This window comes from Euwallacea similis, chromosome 21 (assembly GCF_039881205.1).
Source record: "Euwallacea similis isolate ESF13 chromosome 21, ESF131.1, whole genome shotgun sequence".
NCBI lineage: Eukaryota > Metazoa > Arthropoda > Insecta > Coleoptera > Curculionidae > Euwallacea > Euwallacea similis.
Window position 1 is genome coordinate 2,160,583 of NC_089629.1, and position 11,261 is coordinate 2,171,843.

At 38.0% G+C, this 11,261-nt stretch overlaps 2 protein-coding genes across 2 annotated transcripts; one reads left to right on the top strand and one right to left on the bottom strand.

The window, feature by feature from the left end:
* Nucleotides 1–1,212: 1,212 nt before the first annotated feature.
* On the bottom strand, nucleotides 1,213–1,837 carry LOC136415904 (uncharacterized). The gene is made up of 2 exons (XM_066400806.1): nucleotides 1,706–1,837; nucleotides 1,213–1,650 (listed from the first exon to the last, which is right to left on the bottom strand). The coding sequence occupies exons 1-2, from the start codon at nucleotides 1,779–1,781 to the stop codon at nucleotides 1,265–1,267; spliced, it is 462 nt and encodes a 153-aa protein (XP_066256903.1). The 5' UTR covers nucleotides 1,782–1,837; the 3' UTR covers nucleotides 1,213–1,264.
* Nucleotides 1,838–3,305: 1,468 nt separating this feature from the next.
* Pxt (Peroxinectin-like) lies at nucleotides 3,306–10,997 on the top strand. Its single transcript, XM_066400901.1, has 14 exons — nucleotides 3,306–3,484; nucleotides 6,968–7,132; nucleotides 7,187–7,463; nucleotides 7,517–7,731; nucleotides 7,784–7,960; nucleotides 8,013–8,209; nucleotides 8,262–8,454; nucleotides 8,507–8,704; nucleotides 8,762–8,912; nucleotides 8,966–9,119; nucleotides 9,593–9,751; nucleotides 9,826–10,030; nucleotides 10,186–10,300; nucleotides 10,859–10,997. The coding sequence occupies exons 1-14, from the start codon at nucleotides 3,343–3,345 to the stop codon at nucleotides 10,923–10,925; spliced, it is 2,415 nt and encodes an 804-aa protein (XP_066256998.1). The 5' UTR covers nucleotides 3,306–3,342; the 3' UTR covers nucleotides 10,926–10,997.
* Nucleotides 10,998–11,261: the final 264 nt, after the last annotated feature.

Here is an 11,261-nt window from a genome sequence, read left to right on the forward strand (position 1 = left end):
ATTAATTATCGGGTTCATCCAAAGTTCAAATAAAAGGCGACGGGATTCTCGTTTACGTCTTCAGACATGCAATTTTTTATCCTGTGTTTTCGTTTTTGTTAGTGTTGATATTTTGCCATCAAGAACATCAATAAGTTTCTTATTTTGGTAGTTTATCGTAATCAAATTACGACTTAAAGCCACAGCCAAGGACTGAGCATAGACCAGTTTGAACACAGTGTATCGTCATAACGTTAACATCAAAGAATTTATAATGTGCCTATCGAAGAGGAAAATCTGGCTCGCAATATGACTGAGAAACCAAATTGCCCTTCCACTGCAGTGGGCAGATTCGGCTTCTGATTTGAATATATACCGAGTGTATTTTTAAACGCCTGCCATCCCCAGATTTCTAGAAATGCAAAGTTGAAAATGCTGAGACGCGTCGACTTTAGAATGGAGGTGGAAGACGAAGAATGAAAAAAGTTTTAACCCTCTATCGACAATATCGCAGGGGTGGCAATCCTTTCGTCTTTTTTTAAGTAGGGAGCATGGGTCAAGTGAAACATCATTTTAAAGGTATTCAAATTCTCCGAACAACTGTGCCAAAATTTTGGTTTTTTTATTCAAATTCTTTCATAATTCTTAATTTTTCAAGATATATTTGAAATCCATTCCATTATTCTCCATGCAATCGTGCAACCGACGTTCAAATTCTTCGCGCTTCCGACGTCGCACTTCTTCACAAACATTCATTGTAGAATGTACAGGAGGCACGTAAACCACGCTTTTAAGATATCCCCAAAGGAAGAAGTCGAGAGGTGTAAGATCGAGAGATCTAGCTGGCCACTTGATAATACCTCTCCCGCCAATTCATCGGTAATGATAATTAGTCTTACGATTTTCATGCAAAGAGGACTGATTCTTCCTGAAGTGATACTTAAGGGTTAAAATGATTAAATAACTCAGCAGTATAAAAATCGGTTCAGCTGAATCGAAACTGGTACTTGAACCATCCAATAAGAATATCATTGCAATCAAATGTTTTAATTTGTGGCACTTGAGAACAGCAACCCTCTTCTTACAGCATGGGTAAAGTACAAACTTTAGTAATCGACTTTCGTACAAGTGGGGGTAAGTAACCCCTGTTTCGCTTAAATGCTCGTTAAATAAATCAGGATTAATTAATAATTTCGGACTCAAAAATTCTTCTGAATTTATATATGTAATCAAATATCAATATTATACAACACAATTTATAGATAGACACCTCATTTATAGGTTCTTAAGGAGATCGTTGATCACTGAAAGCTGCAATATAACAAATGATCCCCTCCAGGGGCGCGGGCTGACAAGAAAAGAATTGAGAAGGGGCTGCAGTTTTGCACCTGTCAGGGCCCACCTCTGTGGTGCTTTGATTCAAGTCAGGTTTACTCCCTCGCTTCATATTATCCCCGTTGGCAATCAGGATCTCCTGATACACCTTATTATCAACCAGGTCCCTCAAGGGTGCAATATTTTTAGGGGGAGAGCGCTTGAAGGGTTCGCGAATTCTCTGACATTGCAGCATCATCAGCATGAACCACATATATTCGTTTCGAATTTCGGTTTCCTCGGGGGTTCTGGTCAGTTGTAGCAGTTTGGCGAACCATTCTCTCAAAGGGACTTTTTCTGCGGAGTTGAACGACTATGAATTTGGTTTAAAGGTGATGAAATCGAAGATTACCGTGGGCTGGAAGCAGCTGAACCAGGGCCTCGGCCATCATACTGTTATAGAAGAAGTTAGTGTCTGATGAAACCATTTTTTACGGGAATTTTGAACTGTATTTAATATGTGTCAACTCAGTTAGGGTTAATTGGAGACACAAGACAATACTGCAGTAACCGGTGATTTGGAGGGTATATACCAGGTTTCAGTGACAGCATTATTGAAAAAACTGGAAATCAACTGTTAAAGATTAATTTCATTCAAGGAAAAGTTTTTTTTTAATCATTTAATTAAACATGATCCCCATTTATCATTCACATGATACCAAAAAATCGATCATGGCACGCGCAATGATCGTCTCAAATGCCCGTTTGAAACAAAGCTGCATACGCGATTGCTTGTGTTCTTCAGCAATTTTTTCCTATCCTGATTGCCTCCCCTGTAAAGCCTGATTTAATGATCGTCCCAATTCTGATGCTGCAGCTTCCATGAGTGCTATTAAAGCCTACAAAGACCGCGTTGAACCTCCCAGATAATCATGTTGAAAATAGGATGGTGATGGGAAGGTGGTAAGTCATCATGTTAACCCGCATTTGAGAGTGCAGTGGCATTTTTTATGATTTTAGTTACACAAAAACATCTCAGCAGATTTACAGAAAAGTGTTTGCTATGGAATCATGTCACGAGCAAATTTAATTCGAGGGAAAGAGAGAAGTTCGTGGAATCTTTTTCCTCGAGTTATTTCAGCGACTTTTTCTATCTGTTCATGGAAATTTGCCATTGTGTTAATTTCAGTCCTAAACACCAAACTTTTCATATAACCCCATAGATAAAAATCACATGGATTTAGTTCTGGTGATCTCGCAGGCCATCTTATTCATCCATTGCGACCTATGCACCTGTTAGCAAATTGGTTATTTAGAAAATCCCATACTTTTTTTACTGTTTTTCATACGCGCATATTTCCGTTGTTTTTGATATTTCGAAAAAATTTTACAATAAAATTTTGCTTAGTTTTTTGTGGTCTATGTCGTGTCAAAAGGAAAATCCTCACTTAAGATTCACCCTGTATTGTAAGTATGACGTCTTATCAAGAATGTGTTACAAATAGCTTTCTGGTTTACCATTACTGGAAATAACTAGTCGATCTATTATGTCAATTTACGTAAAACGATTAACATTTATTTATATCCCCAAAAAAACCTTTAAATTGCGTCTAAATTTAGTTATCATCTATGTTACGTTGCTATTGATAAAGGTTCCCTGTAGTACTACAGAAGGTCAAAGACCAGCAATTAAATAATAAATTAATGTCACGATGCTTTGCTCAATTTTGCAATATTATAGCGATGTTTTAAGCAATAATAAAATATAGGAAATAATAATTAAAATTTGGCAATTTTTTGATTTATATTGAGCATTTTAAACCACTCAAAAATCCAAACCATTTGAAGGTCAAAATCGTTTACAATGTGTTCGTGCCCTTTCCAACTAGTACGAAAAGGAATTTTCAAACCTTTGTATATTTTTTGCCTTGTTCGTGTCCTTTTTTGCAAAAATTTTACAATCAACCGTTTAAAGTAAGCGTGGCTGTGGACAAGGTAAGAAGATATTTTCATATTTAAAAATAGATTTTTCAAACACATTTTCAGAAAATGCTTTGGGTTTACTTGATATCGATTTTCGCCTGTGTCCACATTGGAAAATGCCATGTGGCAATTCATCCACGGGACATTTTCACAAGTGAAGCTGAAGATGAGGACTTTGAAGCAACTCCGCATAAAAACTTCATGCAAGGTACGGGAATTGAATGATATGGTTTGGTTTTTCGCTTTCCATCAATGAATTGGTTTTTAATCAGTTTTTTTGGTTGTAATTTATTAGGATAATTTCACCTGTATCTGACAAAAATGCATAAAATTGATTCAGGTATTTGAAAGTAAAATGGGCGTTTTTAGTAAAATACTTTAAAGGCAGATAAATCTATAAAAGTGTTGGTGCAATGTGGGGCAACTATGCCGCTTAACAATCCAATAACCGGTTAGTCCTCAATGAAAGGATTTATTTTATATTCATTTTATAAAGGTAAAATAATTGAACTGAAACATCGTTTAAAGCGATTGTTTTCTAAATTGAAGGACTAATTTTACAGTTTATTATATGTATAGAGGGAGAATCTAAGCCTAATTTGAGCCTGAATTTTATTTTGTCATAACTTGGTAGCATTTCACCATTTTAGTTTCAACAGAAATGCCTGAATTCAGTCCCGGCCTTATGGGGCCGACGGCTTTACTCGGGGGTAGGGGACTGACGGCTTTACTCGGTGATAGGGGGCCGTGATTAAAAATTTCGCCCAGGGCGCTAGATTTTCTAAGGCCGGCCCTGTCCGGACTTAAGGGATTTAAATGTATGTTGAATGCTATATGCGGGGTGTCTCAAAGTCGGGCAGAGAAATCTCTTCGTCGCCAGAATACAGGGACTTTAAATAATTTATTTTTAATTTACTTTGCAGCTTCTTCAGTTTTTGAGTTATCCAGTTGAAATTGTCTACGTACATAGTCCCCTAAAATCTATACAATCAGGAGTAACAATTTTTATTAAAACATACAGGGTAGTGCTCTTTCGGGAGCTAAGATCCCTTCTACCATATCGATCTCTGTTATATCTTATTTAACGAAATTCGAATTCCCTAATCAATTTAGAGTAAAGTTTTCCCCTCTTGCGTTGTTTTCACATCTCTTCCGCTTTTCCAGTTATTCGCAAAGATATCTAAAAGCGCACATGATTCTCCCGTAAGAAGTACGTATGCGTTATATCTATATACAGGATGTTACATTTAACCTGGAATATTGAAATATGTCCAATAATAAGCATCCTATAAAGAAATGTTTAGTATCAAACTTTAATCGCTCTAAGGGAGAAATGTATTGGTGCTAAAGTTGATGCACCCTCAGTGTGGGCGTAGTGGAGATTAACTTTTTAATTTCAAATGGCAACTTTAATTTTTTTATAGATTTGTAAAATACGGCTGAAAATAACAAAAAATCGTCTGAAATATTTTTTTCGATTCATGCTAGAAAACTCTGTAATTAACGAAATTCAATTTATTTTTCACTTATGATTTACCGAAAGGTTTGATGACATCTGCTTTAAAATCAATGAAAACGTGAATTTTTGCATAACTTTTATTTAAAGTAAATGTTCAACATGGTGTCTGTGCACTTCAATGCATCGCTTATTCATCCGTGTTTTAAAGGACTCTTCAGATTTACGAAATGTGTCTTCTGAAATATTGGCACAAGCGTTTATAATTTACAAAATCATATCCTCATGTGTCTTTAGTATTTCTTTATGAACTTGACCTTTAAGATATCCACACAAAGAAAATCCGGTGAAGTAAGATCTGGAGATCTAGGAGGCCAATTCACCGGACCAGAGCTACCGATCCATCGACCGTTAAAATAGCGATTAAGAATTTTCTGTGCCACCGCAGAATAGTGAGCAGGACAACTGTCATGTTGAAACGCCATGTTCTGATGCACTTCTAAGTTTAAATCCTGGAGTAATATGGGTAGTTCATTTTCCAAAATATTCCGGTATATTTCACCATTTAAGTTGGCTTCAATTATATGGGGACCAATTACTGGTTTACGATTACCGATTACCGATTTACTGCCAATGATTCCACATCATACGTTAAAAGTTCAAAGACGTTGGTGCTCAACTTGTCCAAGCCAATGCGGATTTCTAAGCATGTTATGTCTATTAACTGTACCATGATTTGTGAATAATGACTCGTCAAAGAATAGTACATAATGGAAAAAATTCGATTTTTGTTTTATCGGTCCAGATGCCCAATCACAAAGGTCTAAACGATTTTGAAAATCTTCCTCATGGAGATCTTGGCATAATGAAATATAAGAATGAAACTTGTGCATCCTCAGCATTTTCCACACGATCATATGAGAATTTTCTGATCGTCCTGATATTTCTCGTGTACTTTCTTGGGGATTAAAAGCCCCCGCACCTAAGACGACAATTTGATTGTTTTCTCCACACACGGTAGATGAGCGACTTCGTTTCTTTTGATTTACAGTTCCTTCATTAATAAATTTTTTAATCACACGATAGAAAGAAGTTCGGGATGTTGGTCTTTCAGGAAAATGCTGAGCATAGAGATTGAGGGCATCATCTACCTACCAGTGTCTCCATATACCAGAACCATTTTGATTTTCTCTTCTACGGTCAAATATTCCATCGCGAAGCAGTATGAACAACAGAATATTTAAAAATGGATGTTTTATTTGTTTATATTATTGTTTATTTATCACATTTTATTATTATAGAATTTTTTTGTCCCATAGATATTTTTTAGAAGTTGAAGTTCCCATTTAAGATATAAATTGAATTTCCCTAATTATAGTGTTTTCTAGCATAAATTGAAAAAAATGTTAGGGACAAACTTTTCTTATTTTTAGCCTTATTATCCGAGTCGGTAAAAAAATGGGGGATGTCACTTTAAGTTAAAAAGTTAACCCCCATATCTTAAATTTTTTCTCAACTGCAAAAGAGTACCCCTTATTAAGATAGTCAAAATGCCCTTTGATCTAAATTGAAAATCTTAAGCATTTTTAGGCAAATCTAAGCGTATATAAAATGTGTCACTTTTTAGGCTGCAGCTTTCGGCTTTTTCGGACGTTTAATGTATTTTTTATAATTCAATAGTATCTATTTAACGCATTTTATGCCGAAATGCTTAATTCGGTATTGGAAAAAATGCTAAAAAATTGAGTTTTTTTGTATTTTTCAATATGGCGCAGCCTAAAAAGTGAAACATTTTATATACGCTTAGATTTGCCATAAAAATGTTCATCAGTAGAAGAAAAAACTGGGCCTGCAGCAAATTCTAAAAAAAGTGATTCCGTTTTAAAATTTTGAAAATCGTTTTTTGGTTAGAATTCGCAGGAAAAAAACAAAAAAATGTGGCGAATGCGCGAGAATTTTCTATTATATGTGTGATTTTTTTCAGATTTTTCAAAAGGCCAGTTTTCAAGTTAAAAATTATAATTGAGAAGATGGCGGTTTAATGATTTTTTTGGTCTAGGGAGTGGGGATAAGGGCGTTTTGCACAAATGATTGGCATTAGAGGATTATAACTTATATTCTTCATTGGGTTTCCAATTTAGATCAAAGGGTATTTTTACTATCTTAACGGGGGGTATTCTTTGGACTGTTCTGATCTGAACTAATCTAAAGAAACACGTTTTTACCACTTCGCAGCAACCAACGAAAAAGCCGCAAAACATTTAGTTAATGAACCTAAACCGGAAAAATGCACCCCTCTGGTTTGCTGCCCGGCCCATATGCGAACCAAGGAAATTACCTATTGCAAAACTAAAGGTGATAGAGAAGGAGTCGTCTGCACTACTGGCCAAAATCACACAAGTAAAATGTTCAAAAGTCAAATAATTAAATAGTTCTAAATTCCTATCTCTTCAGCCTCGTTTGATGAAAGACTTCGCAAAAGTAGAGACCATTTAGATCTGCAAATATTAGGTTCAATTCAGAGAAAATCGAAGGCGGAAATGTCGAAACTGAGATCCAGGGAAGCTTCACTTTTAAGTTCAGGAAAACCCACTGTATTATTCCCAGGCCCGGCTACTTATGGACATTTCAGAAATTCCCGATCTTTCGATATCACCGATTTGTCTCAAATGATGAATGTGGCCGACCGTGCTTTGGAGCTGGCCATTGCCACTAGACAATTCAAAGATCGGTGAGCTCTTAACGCTCTAAACTAATATTTCTATTAACCCAAATTTACTTTAGACAAGGCCTATCCGTAGAGGATCTAGAAATAGGTTCTATTGGACATGATCTGCGCCCCACTCCACTGGGGCACACTTGCATCACATCTCCCTTCTGCCCTATGATCCCAGACAAGTATCGTCGCATAGACGGAGCTTGCAACAATGTGCTTCACCCCTCTTGGGGGGCTCCCTTCACCCCATATTCCAGGCTCCTGCCTGCCAGTTACCAAGATGGTACGCCCCTACAGATTCCTCTAGGGTAAATTTTGAGTTTTTGATGTTAAAGGTGTTTGGTCTACAAGAGTTTCTGCAGCCTCTGAGAACCACCTTCCCAGCCCCAGATTGATTAGCACATCGATCATATTTGATATCGATTCACCCAATCCTGAGTACACTTTAGCAGTGATGCAGTTTGGTCAGTTCATCTCTCATGACTTCACCCAGTCAATGGATTTATCGTATCGTAAGTTAGCTAGCTGTTGCGGAAAGGACAAATGATGAAGCCATCTTAACAGCTAATGGAAGTGCCATTTCTTGCTGTGAACTTGATGGATCCGCACCTCTACCCGCAGAGGTGACACATTATGCTTGTTATCCCATTGAAATACCAGAAAACGATGGCTTCTTCGGCAAGTTTGGCCAAAAATGCATGAATTTCGTCAGGTCTATTTTGGCCCCTAGACACGATTGCTCCTTAGGATATGCTCAGCAGGTCACTTGGTTTTCTTTCGGTCGAAAGGGAAATGTAAATTTGCTTATTTAAGATGAATAAACTCACCCACTTCATTGACGCTTCTTCGGTCTATGGCTCTACTCCAGAGCAAACTGGTAAATTGAGAAGTTTCCAAGGAGGAAAACTCAACGTCTTCAACGATTTTGGAAGGCCACTTTTACCCCTTTCCAAAGATCCAGAAGCCTGCTTGACCATGGAACAGGGATCCGCGTGTTTCGAGTCAGGTACGTTCTCTGGCTCTTCTGGAAATTTTCCAGACATTATGTCCTTTCACAGGAGATACCAGGACCAACCAAATGATCACCCTGGTGGTCATGCATACCATATTTTTGCGAGAGCACAACAGAATAGCCAGTGTTCTAGCTCGTCTCAATCCCCAATGGAGCGATGAACAGCTGTTCCTGGAAGCCAGGCAAATACTCATTGCTGAAATGCAAGTTATAATTTACAAAGAGTTCTTGCCAGCTGTTTTAGGTACAATTAGCCACATTTTTAGCGCACTTAGTGCTAAACTCCTTTGTTTTCATTAAGGCTTAGAAGCAATGAAGGAGTTTGGAATCGAGTTAGAGGAAGGCTACAAGTACTCCTTCGACTACAATCCCTTCGTTGAGCCCTCGGTCACCAACGAGTTTGCAGCAGCCGCCTTCAGATTTGGGCACTCCACGGTTGATGGTGGATTAAAGTAAGGTGATTGTGATTAACATTTTTGTTACTTTTATGAGATTTTGCAACCAGACTCTACGGACCGAAAAAAATGGACGAAATCATTGCCATTCCCGAAATTATGTTTTACCCGTCACGAATGAGGCACCAAGAATTTTTGGACGAGGCTCTGAGCACTTTGACCACTGAGCCGCTTCAGGAAGTGGACGCCTCACTGTCAGATGCGGTAAGGAAATTTGGTTCTCTTAGTGCAAATTATGATTTTGAGGGAGATTGGGATTCTGTGAATTTTGGAATATGCGAAATCTCAAAGGTGACATTTCATTTCGTCGATTTCCCGCTATTGTTCGGCAAATCCTGACTCTGAAGTCCCCTAAAAATCCGAAATTTTGTAAGGTTCTTCAGGTTTAGGGATGATTAATTTAATTCAATTTTATTAAATATATAATTTATTAAATTTAAATTTACCAATGACGACGCTTAATGGCTGTTAATGTTAAACTTTCAATAGGTATCGCTACCTTTAAGGCCATTTGAAAGTCAAATATCTAAGAGCTCAGTCACACGTGCTAATAATATATGTACACGTGCCCTCATGGTCTGTTGACCCATATGTTGCCCTTTCCAGAACAACTGTCCATTCCAGAAGTTCTTTCATCTAAAATAATTTCATAATTTATTTTCCGTTTTTGCATTCAGCTAACGAAGTACATGTTCCGCGGAGGAAATCCATTTGGAGTTGATTTAGCCGCTATTAACATACAAAGAGGCCGAGACCATGGCTTGAGGCCCTATAACGAGTACAGAGAGCTAATCGGTTTACCACGCATCAGAGACTTCAGCGAATTCGGACCAGAGGTAAAAATGATGTTTTTGAAGAAATTTTAGGTTCTTTAAGCATTTCCTGCAATGAGAGTTTTTACGTGTTTTAGATGGGAAGCAAGCTCGGTTCGGTGTACGAATCAGTGGACGATGTGGACCTTTGGGTGGGCGGTCTGCTCGAAGACAAAGCCCCAGGAAGTCTCGTAGGACCAACATTTCGGGATATAATCGCAGATCAGTTTGCCCGATTAAAGAAAGGCGACAGATATTTCTTCGAGAACGACCCGTCCATCAATCCGGGACATTTTTCTCCAGGTAAGCGAGTGCTCGTTCTCGGAGACTATTAAAGGATAGTTATCAACTTCAAGAGTGAATGAGATTTTTAACATGAAAGAAAGGATCGCGAACATTAACATGAACTTAATATTCAGTTTGTTTTCATTAATACCATTACTTCAAATGAATTTCAGAGCAATTACGGGAGCTTAGGAAGGCCTCGTTGTCGCGGATAATTTGCGACAACAGCGATAAAATGTTACTTTCCAGGCAGGCCCGCAACGCTTTTAGAAAACCAGGCGTGTCAGGGTAGGTTTCGAATACATCTTTTCGTCATTGTATTAGAGCAGACGTGTCTCTATTAGTTTATCACCTTTTTCCCCCACGTGTTTAGCACCTGTTCTCAGCGTATATTGAGGTAGAACAGTCCGCTGGTGTGGAAAGGCTCCGGTCAGAATATTATTTGTTCCTTAATCGCATGGACGGTGTAAGTCACTGCATTACAAGGAATGATCTTATGTTTTCTCACTCCGGCAACATCAAACCCATGGGTTGCCCCAAAGAGAGCTTCAGCCAAACAGATGGGCAATTTAGGACCGGAAGCTGGCAAAAACATAGTTATTTTCCTATGAGCGTTCAGTAAAGTGGCAATAATGATGCTTTACCGCACGCTCATTGAAGTTGAAGCGGCGAGGTGAAGCAGAGTCGGACTGTTAATGTGTCAGCGATTATTTCGCTCGTGTGAGCACGAGTCCGGATGTCATTAGGTCATCTTTTGCGTGCGGAAATGTAATAACGCACGCATGTCAATGTCAATTGTTTTAGTGCGGTTTTGTCATGCGAAAATACTTTTTTGTCTTCTTCCAGGAATGAATTTGTCGATTGCACTGGCCCGGAAATCCCATCTGTTGACCTAACGCTTTGGCAGGAATGAGAAATGTTGTTTGTTGTTTGATATTTTGTTAGTACTTAAATGTTTATTCTGCTGTGTGCAATTTAATATATTACAAGAGTGTTTTTCTTCATGACGTTTTTTAATGGTTTAAGGTAGGGCCAAGCGAGGTAAGTTTTCTATGTGAGGTAAGCCGCCTCTCTATCGAAATTCTGCAGGTTGCAGATACCTAACGCTTTATGCAGACGTACAGCATATGGATCCCTCACCAGTGGACTCACACTAAACACTCATAATAATCAATCAAAATAGATAGAATAACGAGGGGGTAATTGATATTTATTATTTAGGCAATTGTCACATCATCTTCGTTCCTCG

Excerpts from the sequence above, each read along its gene's own strand:
- LOC136415904 (XM_066400806.1), bottom strand. The coding sequence starts at position 1,781 with ATGGTTTCATCAGACACTAACTTCTTCTATAACAGTATGATGGCCGAG. Across the intron at positions 1,651-1,705 it reads TCAGCTGCTTCCAGCCCACG|AAAAAGTCCCTTTGAGAGAA; the intron begins GTAATCTTCGAT and ends TCAACTCCGCAG.
- Pxt (XM_066400901.1), top strand. The coding sequence starts at position 3,343 with ATGCTTTGGGTTTACTTGATATCGATTTTCGCCTGTGTCCACATTGGA. Across the intron at positions 9,752-9,825 it reads TCAGCGAATTCGGACCAGAG|ATGGGAAGCAAGCTCGGTTC; the intron begins GTAAAAATGATG and ends TACGTGTTTTAG. Across the intron at positions 10,031-10,185 it reads TCCGGGACATTTTTCTCCAG|AGCAATTACGGGAGCTTAGG; the intron begins GTAAGCGAGTGC and ends AATGAATTTCAG.